The sequence below is a fragment of the Crocodylus siamensis genome, chromosome 4, assembly GCF_052110815.1.
Source record: "Crocodylus siamensis isolate JL-2025a chromosome 4, ASM5211081v1, whole genome shotgun sequence".
In the NCBI taxonomy this organism is placed as follows: Eukaryota; Metazoa; Chordata; order Crocodylia; family Crocodylidae; genus Crocodylus; species Crocodylus siamensis.
In genome coordinates this window covers 17050586-17067895 of record NC_143398.1, presented here as the reverse complement: position 1 = coordinate 17067895, position 17310 = coordinate 17050586, and the positions used below count along the sequence as shown (strand labels likewise).

Below are 17310 nucleotides of genomic sequence, written 5' to 3'. Positions count from 1 at the left end.
AACTGGATACTGTTTTCCACCTCTCTTCTTACAACTACAGAAAGCAAGCATATAGTGGATAGGCTATTCCCTTCTCAGACAAGGGTGTAATTCAGTTATTGATATTTTTTGTGTGCTTTGGAATAAAGAGGGTAATACTGTCAAAATAAGAATTAGTATTCATTGCATTTCCTTCTTAAGTCACTGTTATAACCTTTACATTCAAAGTGGGTTTTTTTGTTTTTTGGATAGACAGCAATGCAAGTAGACACCAGTCTATATTTTAAAACTATCTAAATTTACTATACAAGAGTACAGGCTTTGTACCCCAAACCCTACATTCATTTGATGCCTTCATTCAGTTTCTTATTCTTTCTGTTTTTGATTCAATGGATGTACCATTTCTCTTTTACAGGGAATAGCAGTGGTTTTCTTTAAAGCTGGAATTCAGCAAATACCACAAAGTGCTGAACAAAACAACATGGTTATTTTTTTATCTGTCTGTCTGTAGTAAAGGTCTAAAAAAATCTGTCCATCTATCCATGCATCCATCCACCTAAGTATACATATATTTTTGTCCTGTTTATTTGACTATTTTCTGCTTCTCATAGCAGTATCTGAGTGTTTTACTGGTTTAAAATCATATTAGTGCTCTCCAGAACAACCTGACTTTCCTTGTTTCTTCCACAGAGAAGATCAAGTTAAATTGTCTGAAATTAATTTCTTTATTCTAACCTCCTGTTGTTCCTTCTATCACTCAAGTGCTCTTTTCCTAACTCAGAGAACAAGGTATGATATTTCTTCCTTTCTAAGTTGCATAAACTATTACACATAAGATGCAACTAAAGGAAAATATTTTAAAACATTATAGCCAGAAGGTTTATTGTCATGATGGGTTTTCCTAGACATAAACTAGACATTAAAGGCTAGTGTAAGTTTATCACTACTTGCTTGCAAAAATTTCAAAAGTTACAGGGCAAAATTATTTTATCAGCTTTCGAAAACTACTGTGGTCTCAGTCAATCAGCTTGTGTGCTCTATTATAGAAAGTAGCTTTGGCTATTGAAAGCAGATGGGAGAGTTCATTTCTTCTTTTCTTCAGAATCTAGGTCCAACAGTTTTGTATGGAATTTATCTAAACATTTACATTTTCTGCAGCATATCTGTGCTTGAACATCTACTCAGTTTCCTGATGCTGACAATAAATTATTACATGTTCAATCATTCATAAATGGAATTATTCATCACAAACTACTGCACCACCAGGTCAAATGACCTGTAATAAACCTGGTTACAGTGCGGGATATTTAATTTTAATACCAAGTCTATCATTTTGTTGAGCCAGGGATTTCTACCTGAAGTGGTGAAATACACAAAGAGACATTGCTAGAATTTTTTTCTCTTAAATGCTTGCAGCAGATCTCCAGCCAAACCTAGTTCAAATGAACGTCCAAACTTAATCGCTTTTAAATCATAGCCACAGGTAGGGAAAAAAATTATTCCTCTGGATGCTGTAAAGCTTATTTCTTATTATTTACACAGCTGTAATTCAGGAGCTACAGCTGTGTAGACCTACTAAGGCAAAAAGAGGGAAAACTGAAGCCAATTTATGACTTAGAAAAGCCTTATGTAAAATTTTCAACAGCACCATGGCAATTAAGAATACTAACTCCCATTTTCAAAACTGATTTAGAGCTCGGTCCACAAAAAGACATAGATGCCTAAGTGCCTTTCTAGATGCCAAGCTCCAAAATTTCAAACTTTAAATCACTGTCTAAGATGGGGCTTAATACTGGAATCCCCTAAATTCCTTAAGGGCCTAATTTCTCAATCAAATTCTCTAGGCACCTACAGGCCTCCTGGGCATGTCTAAACCCCCCAAGTCTTGAGCAGTCTAGCTCACTCCTAAATCCCAAGGGATACATGAGGCGGTATTATCTGGCTTGCACAGTCTGGTCAGGTAGACATTCTCAGAGCATGCGACTGGATCATGCTCCACACACAACGCAGAGGGAGTAGGTAGAGCTTCGAATTGTTCAGTGGCTCAATGGTTAGGGCGGTTACGTGGAACGTGGGAGGCGAGAAGAGAGGGCACAAGAGAGCATGCCTCTTTAGCCTAGAGCAGAGGTTCTCAAACTGTGGTCTGTGGACCACCACTGGCCCGCGAGCTCCATTCAGGTGGTCCGCAGAAATGTTGTCCATCTAAAGCTGACAAACATTACACACAACTTCCCAGAACTTTGCTCAAAAAACCAGACATATCCATCACATTAGAAAGGTAAGATTACTGATATTAAAATATAAGTTGCGGGCTTTGATTTGTACAACAACAACTTTATTAGGTGGTCCACTGAGATCCTCAGCAATTTTCAAGTGGTCCATGCAAAAACAAAGTTTGAGAACCACCAGCCTAGAGGATAGGGCACGTACCAATGAGGTGGGAAACTAAGGGTTCCAGTCTTTGCTCACAGGTCGGATATTGTTGTATACATTAAAGAGCAGCGTTCCCTCTTTCTGGTCCAATGAATCTTGAATTCTTTTCTGCACAAGAGGGAGTGAGGGTTTACCATCCAGAGCAACATAAACCCTGGGGCTGGGAGCCAGAGATGAGGGTTCGATCCTGCTCAAGCATAAGAAGAAGTGAACCTAAGGCTGTCTACACTGTCTCTGTGCTGTGCTTGGGAGCAGAGCCAAGAAGCATATCCTATCCGCTTGCTCCTGTTCCATGTGTATGAAAGCCCCAAATGAGGCAACGTAGGTGAGGCAACAAGCATACATAATAGGGCTGTTCAAAGCTTTGGTCACTGATTTGATTCAGAGGATTTTCGGCTCGATTTGGTGGCCAATTCTACGAATCGAATCAGAAGACCCTTTAATCTCTCTGGATCGAATCAGAACCTTCTGCCTTACACAGAATACTGGACTCCATTTTCAGGGCCAGATGCATAAAATTTAAGTGTTGCGGAAGCTAATTTCTAGGTATCTAGGCTCATACCCCAAAAGTATTAACATGCCTGATCCCTAGTGATTCCAATGGGATTTGGATACCTAAATAAAGGGTACCTAAATATATTTCTGTATCTGAACCTTATGTCATTTACTTGCCCAAGTTCTTAATCACTTGGGGTCAAAGTTACATGACTTAGTGAAAAATATCCTCCTAAGTCACTGAGTCGCTTTTGAAAGTGTTACCCATCTATTTCTTTCCTTACAACCTGCCTTTCCCACTGGAAAAGACCATGTGTCAGCATAATTATCCATCTCCTGGATTGCAGATAAAATTCCTTAATTTAATTCCTATCTGGCTAGCAGGTGGCAACACTGAGAAAAGATCTGTCTGGTGGGCCTTTCTCTGTGCACCCCCAATTTAAAATGATATGACCTTAAGTACCACCAGCAAATTTTTGTCATATAAATTAATTATAATAAATATGTTAACACATACCACTGGCAGCTTGTCTGCGTACCACTGGTGGTACCTGTATCACAACATGGGAACCGCTCTATTGCATGTGAGCTAGCTTGTTTAGAGGAAAAACAAAATAATTACTAAAAAGTGTTCCTACCTGACAAACTCTTATTCTATTTTTTCATAAGATACGTTCATGTTGCTATCTCTGATCCAAGGGCTGGTCTTCAGTTATAATGCTTAGACAGATAATTGTGTTTTTTCTCTGGTTATACTGGTAATGCATGTGATTAATTAATAGCTACAATATTTGTTCCTATGCCTCACACTTTTCATTAATAAGAGCCATCCGAATTGCTAATCTCCATCCAAAAAGCCAAAGAGCTAAAAGTATCCTGCAAATTTATCCTGCTCATATGTCTGCATCTTCTCTGGTTGCTACACTGCAGTTTTCAATGGGGAGAAAATTCTAGTAGTCCATGCTGTATGAACATGAGAACACCTTAATTAGAAAACAAGAAGTATACCTTTAAGAATTTAAGGAGTAATTTTTAAATGACACTAAAGATAGGTTGTTTGAGCAACCTATGATCCCTTACATCAGTTTCTCAGAAAAAAATGTAAGAATGTAGACAAACTGCCTATTCTTTGCGCTTGATGACTGAGTTTCCTGGAAAAAATTAATCTTATTCTGAACAGAGAATTTTAAGTGAACCTCACATTTCAGGACACTTCCATACTGTTTCATATAAAAATCTGTGAGATCACTTGTTTGCCCGTGTTCAAAATGTTACAGGCTATTTGGAGCCAGATCCTATAAACCATTAACCCATGGAACCTCCATTGATTTTAATAGGGTTTCTGCAGGTGAACTGTTTTTAGGATGTGGCCTCCCAAAAGGCTCTTTCTGGGAAAAGCTTAAGAAACCCTAAGGCATTCCATGATCCAGGCATCAAATTCCTTAATGCCTAGCCCTGAAGCACAAGTACCTAATCTCCCGTTCTGAAGTGCTCACTGCGGACACAATCTGGCTTCCATTTAAAAAAAAAACAAAATTCATGACCCCACACAGGGAGCATAATCAACTCTAATTTATTTACTTAGTTGTGCCTGAAAAAAGTCTGAGTAAGGACCTCAGAACCGGGTTACCAGGTCTCAAGCCCGCAATAAACTTTGTGCAGGTGGCCCCGGTACCCATGCAGAGCTCACTCTGCATCATAAGGTTCTCAGTTATAAAATGGTGGAAACACGGAGTAGGGGAAATATCGATAAACATCTGCACGTGATAGGTTATATGGAAACAGTCAAAACTGTGTTCTTTCTGGTTTTTCTATTTCTATTTAATGCACCGAATATGAAAGCATTTCTGCTGTGATGTATGATATAGGCGATGTGTCGTGCTACATTTTGATGAATTTCAGTCACTTCAAGGATTTTATTTATTTGGAGAATATTTTCCCCCTCCAGTTATTCTATTGAATAGAAAACATGTGAAAGAGTATATTTAAATATAGGTCACCCACTGCAAATACTTTCTAGCTTCTAAGAATAAGCTATCTCATTTAAGTTGACACAGTCTACTCATATCCTAAGGCCAAGCTTTGGGTTTTGGCATCTAAGGTAAATATAACAAAACAAGCATGGAAATCCGCAAAATTTATGGCCTTGAAAAATGAACGAAGAATGTCAAGAAAATAAGAACAAACAAAATCATTCAAATGTTACCCTTCCAAGCCCTGATTGGTTCTTCTACTCTGCCTATTCAAGCCTACTCTTACACGCACTATTTACTCTTTGGTCCTTAGTTTCTTTCTTGGTTGTTCTATTCTGTTTCACTAATAATACCTTTAAAGTGAAATTATGCATCCTGCAGACAAAACTTTTTTTTTCTAGAGCCAGTACTATTATCAACCCCTCTCTTTAGTTTCTTAGTGTGAATATATTCCAACAACTATGTTCTAAACCCTTGGTGTAAGTACAGTTGCGTTCATTGTGTCGGCTGTTTCCCTGAACACATTATAAAATAAATATATGTTGAATTGTATTTTTAAACATGTCCCAACCCTGCAATCATTTTCTAAGTGGAAGATGCCAGTAGAGCTTTGTGTCAGTGCAATAACTGCTCATATGGATGGCACTTTAGAGTTAGGGGCAAATTCTACTACAATCATAAAATATACACTTCTAATACAATTTTTTGGATTGGTTACTAGACATTACAGAAAAACCCTACATTTCATTTTTAAGACAAGTTTGCATTGCATAACCATTTCTAAAACCAATAGGTGTCTATACGCGGGCTCAGAGGCTGCTCTGATGCGCTGTAATTACAGCATGTTGGAGCAGAGTCAATTAACTGAGTCTGCTGGAGCATGGCCTCATAATAGCAATTAGGCCTCATAATAGCATTACTTTTTTATTGTCAAAATTAGGTCTTTGAAGCCAGTACTGTCATATCTGGAAACATGACTGTTTGGTATACAATGCTCTGGACCAAATACAGCTCTGCTTTGAAGAAGAACAAATACTGTTGTTACCCCAAATATTAAGTGACACTTGTCTTTGTAAAATGGCACACAAATTACAACATCTGCTCACTTGTCGGAGACTCAGTTGCTCAAGTTAACACCATCTGGAATGGAATATTAATGTGGACAGCACCATTAGAAGTCGGTTTGACATGTTGAAGGTTGACAAGGAATACTGACAACACCTTGGAGAGCTGAAGAAAGAAACTCAGAAAGACAGTTTGACAGCCCCTTGAAGGTTGTGACATAAAGATCATTACCAATTAAGGTGGAGGTGAAGGAGGTATTGGGGTCAAAAGGACACCTGCCTCGTCCTCTCTCAAATTTGTGTGATTCCAGTTGAAACAGATGATCCTTTAAAAAATATGCAGAAAACAGTATAATTAATACACACCAAAAGGTATCAACCTATTTATTTCAGATTGATGTTTTTTGGAAATGAAAAGTTACAATTGCTCATTTGTCTTTGGATTTTTACAAGCCACCTCTGCATGTAGGCAACACTGAAACAATCATGGATGTATGTACAAATTGCTTTATTTTTATGGAGTAAGATGAAATGATCTTCTTTACCAATCAAATAAAAGTTCAATAGCTACCTTACCTAAGAATGCATTTGTCCTGTCTGTGTGTCTTCCTGTTGATTGCTTAATATATTTATATTACAGTGCTTTTTGTCTGTAGCTTTAGGACTTTTTTTTGAATTCTCTATTCTAGTATATTTTAAGTAGGAATATTTGATTAAAATATTCAGAGCAGATGTGACTCGTGCTGCTGACATACTCCAATATGATAAAAGGCATTACAACTTGGAACTTTGCTTCTGTTTATTTAACTGTTTGTTTAAATACTCACTACAGATAAAGTAAAAACAGAAAAAGTGTTAAGTGCAGTTATGCAAATTGACTCCCCCAAAGATAACCAAGAATTTGTATTATACACATATATAAATACGGTATACTTCAGCAATACCACAAGTTCACAAGTTTATTCAAAAAGGGCAGGAAATATCCTTAATCAATTATTCATTTGATTATCCTTAATCAATGAACCTACCTCAGTTTTAGGTCAGTGGCATGTATGTCAAATGTTTTGAAGGCATATAATTATGCAAGAGAGATAACTAATGAACTAGAGATTAACAAAAAGGACAGAAAGGAGAGCAAGAAGAGGATAGGAAGTTAAGGAAAGGGAGAGGAGGAAATGAAAATAAGAGAAGAAATAGGAAAGGTGGTGGAGAAGGAGAGTGACAACTTCATTACTACTCACTAAGGATTAATCAAAATGTTTTAAATAACTGAACATTAATTTCTTGGAAATGCTATTCTATAGTTTCCAGGTCAACCAGTTTGCTGTACTACTTTCCCCAAAACATGACTTGTCTTTCTACCTAAACATCATAAGCCATGATTATTCCATGACGCTGCTGGTTATTTTTCAGACCATGCGGAAACTTTAACTCTTTCCCATAGCTGTTAAACATCACACAGCAGTTTTGGTTTAAACAAAAAATCAGGATGTTTTGGGTCAACAATAGAAAAGAACAATAAAAAGGACAAAATGAGGGGGTGGACGGGGGTAGAAATACTGCTGAAAACCACAGTAATACACTAGAGGGTCATTATGGTCCAAAAATATGATGTAAAGGAAATTCTTCTTAAGATAAACTGCCTCCTGCTGCTATTTCTGTCTTAATCAGCTATTAAACACATTATTAATGAAAAATATCCTCTCCCCAGGGTTTCATGACTAAAGCATTTGTTAGTAGTTTACAAAGACAAAATATGAGAACAATTTTCAAACAGAAGGTGCAAAAGTATTTAGAGAAATAACTTTGGAATTCAAAGATCTGACAGGTGCTTCCAGTAATTTTGCTGCCTATTCATTCTCTCTCACATTAAAGTAACAATGAGATACTTAATGAAAAAAATGGCAGCAAATTTAAAACTAATTACATGAACTTTTTTGAATAAGGTGAACAGAAAAGAGGGTGGAAACAACATTAAAGCAAACTAATGTGAATCCTTTCAAGCAGTTACTCAAGGCTATTTATGTGCCCTATTTACTAGGGGTGTTCAAAGTGGGCCATACTCGATTCAGATTTGGCCCAATTTGGGGGACAGTGATTCGATTTGCTGATTTGGATCAGTGGCCTGATTCAATTCAGCCGAATCTGAATCTGAAGATTCAGTTCTGATTTGGAGAAGCAGCGATTCAGTCATTGGCACAGCTTTAAATGTTTTTTCTACATACCTCGAGGTACCAGGTGCAGCTTGTGAATGCTGAAATAGTGGGGTGGATGGAGCATCCCACAGGAGCATGGAGGGGGGGGGCCTCGTGTGCTTGGCAATTGGCTGCAGGTGGACCCCAGGTGTCCTCCCAGACCCAGGAGGCACCAGTTGCCAAGCCGGGAGACGAAGTCTCCTGTGTGTTCTACGGCTGACCTGGAAGTAGACTGGAAGTGCTTCTGGTCCATTTCCAGGTTTGCTGGAAGCTCCATCCACCATCCATGCTCCATCTTCCCCACCATCTCAGCATTCATGAGCCACCTGGCACCTTGAGGTATGTAGAAAAAACATAAAGCTGTGTTTATGTCTGAATCATAGAATCTCTCTGAATTGATTTGGAGGCTTCTGATTCAATTTGGAGAAATGAATGGGTCTCCTGATTCAATCTGGATTCAGAGATTCAGCTACTGGATCTCCTCTGAATCAAACCAGAGACCACACAGGCTTCACACAGGCCTACTATTTAGACAATTCTGCTCTTGTTAGCCTAGCTTAGCTTGCCATTATTTCATAAACAGAACTGCAACTTAATTGATGTGTTTTAATGTGTGAATCCAGGACACAATAGGGCTCCACCTCAGAATCATAAAATCCTGATGGGAAGAGAATTTAGTGGGTGCATCTAGACATGAAATTAATGCAAAGCCATAGTTTCTCAGATGCAGATTGCTCCTGGGCATCACATTTACATGTGTGCTTGGGACCACAGCCTGCTAAGCTGGGTCAGAGTAGCCATTCCTGCCAGGGCACATGGGGGGTCAGAAGGGTGCTCCAGTGCAGGGCTAGCTGGCAGACAGTCCTCGCACTGAAGTACCCTTGTGACCCAGCCAACCCACCAGCATCTATATGTGCACTGCTGCACACTAAAGAACGCCACCATAGGATACTACTTGCGTTTACAAATTTCATAGATTTCATAGACATTAGGGCTGGAAGGGACCTTATAAGATCATCGACTCCAGTCCCCTTGCCCAAGGTGTAGGAAGTCAGCTAGGGTGAAAGGATCCCAGCAAGATAAGCATCCAAATGTTTTTTAAAAGTGTCCAGAGTAGGTGCTGGCATCACACCTGGACACCTTTAAGAAACATTCAGATGTTTCTTAAAAAGTTTCTTAAAATACTAACCTACCATAGAGTTAATTAGTTTACCAGGAACTAATGTAAACACCACATGTGTAAACATCGAGACTTTACTACAGAGCTTATTAGGCAAATCTGCAGTAAACGTCTCATGTAGATGTGCCCAGTTAAAAATGATGCATCTAATCAACATGTCCTGATGAAATCTAGCAGAGAACATACTGTAATATGTTACTGTCTAGTAGACAGGACTATCAGAAATTTGAGCTTACACATGGAAATATCCTACAGAATTTTACTGATAGAGCATTACAGAAATGAAATGGGGTCCAACAAAAATCACTCCTAAAACCTATAAAAATAATAAAAAATAACCATATAACATTTCTGAAAGTACCAACAGAAATTAATAGAAAATTCTCTCTCTGCTACTTAATTTAATTGGTTGGTATAGATATTTTATTCAAGATTGACAGTTCCCATGGGAAAAGGGGGGTAGTGACCCTTTTAGTAGGTTAAAAACCAAACCACAAAGTGAACTCACATGTCCTAGATGAACATCTTTCCACCTGAGGAGAAAACCAGGAGTAATGGCCACAAACTCCTGGAAGATTGATTCAGGCTCAACATTAGGGAAAACTTCTTCACAGGCAGGGTGTCCAGACTGTGGAATAAGCTCCCTCCAGAGGTGGTGCAATCACCTACCCTGGAAATCTTCAAGACGAGACTGGACGGTCACCTGACTCCCAGTTATCTTTCCTGCTTGGTGCAGGGGGCTGGACCCAATGATCTTCTGAAGTCCCTTTTGGCCTTACAATCTATGAAACTATGAATATAAATACAATACACTGTATATTGAAACCATTGATTTTCCTATAGCACGCTCTAAAGTCAGAAAACTTTGATCAATCCCTGGTGAATGAGAATGCAGATGTCAGTCCCCTTTTCTACCCCTCTGTTCTATTTCCTTTAAATGGTACCTATACATATAATGGAGTTATTCCTGCAAGGAGATAAGTACATATTGTACGTTAGTCCTTAATGTTACAAATCTTAAGGGAAAAGAGTTTCAATATATTTGATGAAAACAATTTGCAACACAAGACAGCCAAGACACAGCGTATTTTTTACTACTTCAGTATTATGATAACATTTTCTTTTTATTCATCAGCTAAGATAAGAAGCCAACCAATTAACCCATAATGATAGTATCAGGTTAACATAAATCACCTTTATTATGGTTCATACGATGTGCAGTGCAGGGATTTAACCATAGCAAGAATGTTAGGTAGCATTTATTTTCTTTCACTATCTCTATTTTAACAGATGAAATTTCAGAATAAACAGTATGGTTTAAATTTATAAGGCTTTACCAGTAGTCAAGGTGAAAAAAAATTGCATATAGTACAGCTTAGATAAATTTCTAAGTGCGCCTGACCAGTTTTGATAGAAAGCAGGAGGTGTATCTCCTAAATGCTAGCAGATGCCCAGGCTAGTTGGGAATAAGGTCTGCAAAATGACTCCTCCTAACAGGGATTTTCCATTTTACCCTTTTAAAACAGCACAACAAACACTACATAGTAGCTGTAACTTATTCCCAAAAACAGACTGACTTATTGAAGATCAAATAGTGATCTTGCTATACATTCATTCAATTAACGGTGTGATAAAACAAAGACTAATGCACAAAGTTATTAGGCAAAATATGTGTAATAATCCTTGTACAAAATATTTGTAATAACTTTGTGGCTGGTTCCTATCAAAGTTTTAATATAACACGTGGCCAGTGCTCCCAGACTTTGGAGCATGCAAGGGGCCTTCAAGACTCTCATGTGATCCAGAGGCTGGGCATGGTCAGCTGATGGGCATCTTAGCCTGGGGAGTGCATGGAGGCTTTAGCTCCTGTGCCCTTCCCCTGCAGGCAGCACCCATCAGCTGATCAGAGCTCCCAGCCCAGGGACTTCATGGTGAGGTCGCCTGGCTGGGAAAACAGCAGATTGATCAGGGGAGCCAAGGGATCTCCTGCACTTCTCTGCCTGGGAGCCTGAGTCAGTTGATCAGGGTCCCTAGCCAGAGTAGTGCAGGTACCAAGCAGGGGGAGACTGGGATGATGATTCTGGGAGTACCTGGCACTGGCAGTATGAGAGAACGGGATCCATTTCTCTAGCCCACAATCATGCCTCCTGCCATGCACATGCAGCATGGCAGGCAGTGCAATGGTTGGGATCACACATCAGAACCCATCATGCCTTTAATTTAACATTGGTCAGTGCCCTTAGATTCCATATGATGACAGGTTAAATTAAATAAAGCATTACACATTGATAATCAGCTTCAAGGACTAATACTATAATTCTGTACTCTCTTAGTGTTTGTGACATTGGAATCCTTTGAGAAATCTCAGAAGAAAACCAACACATTACATCATATAACAGAGCAATTCAAGGTTGTCATTTATTTTACATAAACTTTCCAGTGGTAAGGATAAAAGGCATGTAAAACACAAGTGAAGGTAATAGAATTACTAATATCTAGGAGTAGATTGAAAAAGCAGAGCTCTGGGTTTGATTTATGAGACCTCTGACTAAAGAAACTTAATACACATTCAGTTATTATTAAAATAATCATCTGTTTCATTGAAAGGTGTATATGCATGGCTTTTAAGAGCAGCAGTCATTTTTCCATTAACTTAATGGCAATTGATAATCTTAGGCAATGAAAAATAATGAAGGTAATAAATAATAATGCAAGAAATCAGAACTATTAAGATTTAAGAACTGCATTTGACTTGGAGCGTAGAGAGTTTCCCGCTTGCAAGCATTGCTTGGCTTTGATTCAACAAAATATTTAAATGTGATTCAGCCCATTCCCATTCACACTCAGAACTTCAGCGCATTTTAAGTTCTTAAAATGTGTTTAAATGCTTTGATTGATGCAGGGCCATGAACAATTAAAGAGCCACTGATAGGTGTCTCTGTGAAAAGTTTAGGGGAAGAAAAGGATTAGATTTCCCTTGCTTTTATCAGATTTAACCTTTTTAAACACGTTTTCAAAATTGCTGTCACTTTGAAAGAGAGTTGGAACCACTTCAGAACTTTTAGTTAAATACATATTTATAAATGGGTCGCAAAAATAGTCTAGATCAAGTGAAAGTGCTTCTAAATAGCACTGGATTTATCAGGGGAAGTATGCTTTAAGAATATTTGGAACTGAAAGTAACTTATATTGCTGGCCAGTATTTCATCCTGAAGACTAGTAATTCTTTAGGGCCACAATGACTGTAGGTAGAATGGGAGAAATTTGGTTCTGAGCACTTGCTGTGCCACTTCACGGTGGCAGTGATGAAGCAAGTAACTCCACATGCTGAATTTCTTTTCCTCCCGAACACTGCCTTTAAAAGAAACAGAACAGTGAAATAAAAGACTGTTCAGGTTGCAAAATGAAACACTGAGAAGTCACAACGTGCTTAATTGATGCTCTAGCATGCTTTCTCCCTGCCCTGTTATAAGTTATAAGTATGCATTAACATACAGCTGTTAATCTCATGACCTCATGGTATTATTTCCATGGGGTCCTTGCATGCTTCATTTTAAACAGACGCTGGGAATTGTACAGTAAAAGACAGAATTAATTCATAGAAGAGGAAGAATTTATGGAATTTCTCTGTGTATGCATTTATAAATTTGATCAGAACAATATGCTAATATGTTTTAAATAATATCTTGTGAAATTTTCAAGGAGAGGAATGCAACATTCATAATGTGTTATTGGTACATACATAATGGTACATAATGGTTGGTACATTTTGATACTTTATATATATATGAGAAGTCTGTTTGTTGGTATGTATATACATAGTCAAATTGATGCAAAGTAATTATTGCACCTTAAGAGGCCAGCAATTTACATGACTTTTAGAACCCACTAACTTCTTTTGAATATATATTATTTATGCTGCATGAAATACATTCATTGTAGAGGCCTTTACATGGTGGAAAAATGGATGGGTTTTTTTATGATGTGAAAAGTTAAGTGTAGAATGGATCCAGAGAAAACTCGCGGCTAAACAGACAACTGGAGTGTGTTTGATGGAATCCATCCCACTTGCTTTTTATTTTATCTGCAGACTACAGCACAGTTGTTAGTACAAATTACCTGAACCACATGCCACACACATTCTAAACCCTGCTCAAATATTCATTTTTAATTTATACTACCAAAAAGATTTTTCTCTGGCTTTTTTTTTCTTGTAGGTTTGCTCACCCCTCATACTTACGTATATACAAAGAAAGAGAGATGTTAAGTACAGTATGCAGAAGCAGCTATCAGGGTGGTGAACCTCGACTCCCACAGGCTTGGGGTTTTTTTTAAATTTGAAAACTCACAGAACATGTCTGTAAATCAGTACAGAACGTAGGCAGTGTTTGAATACAAAAATAAAGCTCTGAAATGAACTCTCAACTCTAAGACCTTTCCTTAATCTGAACATTCCTCCTCATCAAGAAGGCACGTGGGGAAAGAAATATATTGTACTAATACGCTTACTGTAAGGCAAAATATATTTATTCTTTTCATAGCAAAGCTGGAAAAAAAACCATATAGAGCATTAGACTTGAAGAGACAGTTCAAATCCCCCACGCCTCTGCACTGTGCAGAACAACTTTAGGACATTGACAAAGCAGTTTTACATATATAGAAATAGTAACCTTCATAATTTTTTATGTTAGAAAATTAAGTAGATGCCTGTTTTGTATACAGAAATATATAAAAATGGCTACACCCATAGAGCAAATTGGGATATTAAAATAAGTTTTCAGACATCATTAATACTTTGAATTAAAAAAGCAAAAAGAACTCATGCAATCAAGATCTAGAACTAAATATCAACAGAGAGAGTGAGCTGATGCTTAAAAAATAACCAGGCACACAGAGAGTTCATGCAGAGGACATTTAGGCCCTGATCCTGACAGCACTTATATATGTTGTCTCCGGACAACAGGACCAATCGCATGAGCAAAAGGAAAATCCATTTTTTTTAAAATAATGCAGGCACTTTTACCAGTATAAGTGTTCAGAAACCGATCTATACGTGTAGCAGAACACAAGTCTGGCACACACAGACTGATTTAAACATGCCAGAGCCCAGTATAAGCTTTGCTACCTCATCCCCCACCCCACAGCCTGCAAAGGGTGAATGTGTTCTGTTTGCTACCAGTCTAAACTATGCTGCTTACAGAAAACCATGCAACTTAGACTGATTCTTCCTTGGGATTTTTGAATGTCTGGACCCAGCCTTAGATACCACGATGAAGGGCAATCTAATAGCTATCAAGGTAAATGAAAGGGGTGTTGGTTGTAGCTGTATTGGTCTAAGGACATAGGCAGACAAGGTTCATTGCGTAAATCTGATATCTTGTATTAGACCAACTAAAATAGTGGAAAAATTCTCCTTTGCAAGCTTTTGGGTACAAAGAGCTTAGGCCCCAAGAAGGGTGTTTGTACCCAAAAGCTTGCAAAGAAGAATTTTTCCAACTATTTTAGTTGGTCTAATACAAGATACTAGATTTACCCAAAGAACTTGTCTGTCAAGGTAAATGAAATGCTTCCAGAGAAGAATCTCTTTCATTGCAAAATGGATTGTTTCCTTATTTTATAAAAATACAGGAATACAAATACAGAATGTACCTGCTCCCATATCAATACAATAGCAAGATCATAATTCTAAAACTGTTTTTATAACCATGCAATTGAATATTATATTCAGAATTTAAGACAAAAAACATTAATCTGCAGGAATGCTCTCTGCAGACCTCCAGTCAACAGCAATGAACCTTTGGAGATGATGGGGTCACAGACTGTACAGTTCTTCAAGTCCCTTTCTACAGTCAATTTGTATGGAACAATACAAGGAAATAATTTTAAGGCAGTTTTGTCTCTGTAGCACGCCAGATAACTTTTCCTTTGCTACGAACTTCATTTCGTTGTCAAATGCTTCCCAACTCAGGCCATAGCCTCCTCAATTTATAATTCTTTCCAAAAACCACGTTGTGGAGGACTCATGGTTAATAGTCACTTAAGGTGAGTTTGACACCTGTGCATAAGCCCGTATACAAGTGAAGCAGTATTTGGAACTTGCTTTTCTAATCTAGGTTCCTTTATTTCATCATTACTTAGTAAGAACATTGAAGTATAACACATGGCTTTCTATGGAAACTTCCCAATTCTGTTATCACTGAAGCGGGAGTGTTACCACGGACTTCAATGAGATGGCCCATTGTTGAACACGTTTGCAAACTCTATCATGGGTGTTCTCCAAGCTTCTTTTTCTCAAAGCAGAATGAAAAGTATACTCCTCCTAAAACTAGCTGAAATTTATCTCTTCTTCCCTTATCTGGCATGCTAGAGCTTATTTTGTGCATAGTATTTCTTTCTGGGATCTGTTTTCAATCCTCTTTACTAGTCAGTGACATTCTAAAAAGATCAATAGTTCTCTGGAATGAGAGTACATAAAATATTATAGATGTTAAATCCTCCCTGTGAACTCAGACATAATTTTTAGATCTATACATTTTATTATTTATTTAAGTGATAAAGTCCTATTGAGCTCCAATGTAAAAATGTGGTTAAAATCTAGGTCTCTGTCAAACTGCTAGCTGGGTTTGCTAGAGTACTGGAAATTTGTAGCTCCTGTCAAAATATCTGACAGGAGGAAAACATGTATATACCTCTGACTTAATGCATGTGGGATACTATGGGAATACTAACAACTGCACACAGACAGCACATCTGAAGATTTCAAAGCACTTTCTCAAACAGAGGTGATGACCAGAGTTTCAAGTGTGCATGCATCTGTGTGTATGATGTAATCTGAGAGTGTAGAGAGTCCCTGACTGTGGCACATGACACAAAGGGTTAATGGGCAGGGAGATAGCTATCATTTCAGCCAGTCCTTGGAACAAAACCAGAGGCCTCTATAGCTAAAAAACCTATATCTGTTCAGTTTGACCTGCATAACCAGGGTATTAGCAATGGCTCACATTTATCCATATTCTCTATGGATTAAACTGAGTAGTAACCAGTGAGCTATACAAAAAAGAGTTGCACTTTGACAAAATGCACTCCTACACAGAGTAGGTCCCAGCTATTTGAGCCTTCTTCACTTTCTCTAGAAACTTGGAACCAATATGGAGTGTGTAAGGTGCAAAGCAGTGCAAATCTCAGAAAACCTCTAGTCATCTGCTGCCATTTTAGCAAATAGCAGAGACAAAACACTACATCTCCAAAGATACAACTTGAGCTAACAAGTCAAATTGTGCTAGTGAAGGGAAATACAGAAGATACTAGGGCCGTGCAAAGCTTCAGTCGCTGATTCAATTCAGCAGAGATTCAATCTATTCCATGGCCAAATCTCCAAATCCAAATGGAATCAGGAGACCCTTTAATGTCTCTGAATCAAATCGGAACTCTCCAAATCAATTCAGAGAGATTTGGAAAGATTGATGATTTGGGCATAGACATAGCTTTAAATGTTTTTTCTACATACCTCAAGGTACCAGGCGGCTCATGAATACTGAGATGATGGGGTGGATGCTGCATCCTCCAGGAGCGAGGGGCAGGGAGGGAATCTGCAGCACACTCAGCAGCAGGCCCATAAGTGAACAAGAAGCACTTCTAGTCTACTTTCGGATCCACCAGGGAGCATGCTGCCCTGCCCCCCCCGGCTCAGCAACTGGTGCCTCCTGGGTCTGGGGGGGCACCCAGGGTTCCCCCATGGCCGATCATGGAGGTGGGGAGGGAGAGTCCCCGCGCACTTGGCAGCGAACCCAGAAGTGGACTGGAAGTATTTTTGGTCCACTTCCAGGTTCACCACTGAGCACATGGAGGGACCCCTGTGCTACTGTGGGATGCGCCATCTGTACCAGCATCACAGCGCTCATGAGCTACACCTGGTACCCCAAGGCATGTAGAAAAAACATTTAAATCTGTGTCTATGACTGAATTGCCGATTCTCCAAATCAACATCAAAT

The 17310-nt window shown here is 38.5% G+C and overlaps 1 protein-coding gene across 2 annotated transcripts in view; it reads right to left on the bottom strand.

Annotated features, from left to right (window-relative positions):
• SEMA3E (semaphorin 3E) overlaps positions 1 to 17310 on the bottom strand; it is a 206262-nt gene that overhangs the window by 52861 nt on the left and 136091 nt on the right. For both annotated transcript variants that reach the window (XM_090041888.1, XM_090041887.1), the window contains one exon: positions 6177 to 6270. In XM_090041888.1, coding sequence (XP_089898014.1) covers positions 6177 to 6270 — 94 coding nt within the window. The remainder of the gene's footprint in view (positions 1 to 6176; positions 6271 to 17310) is intronic.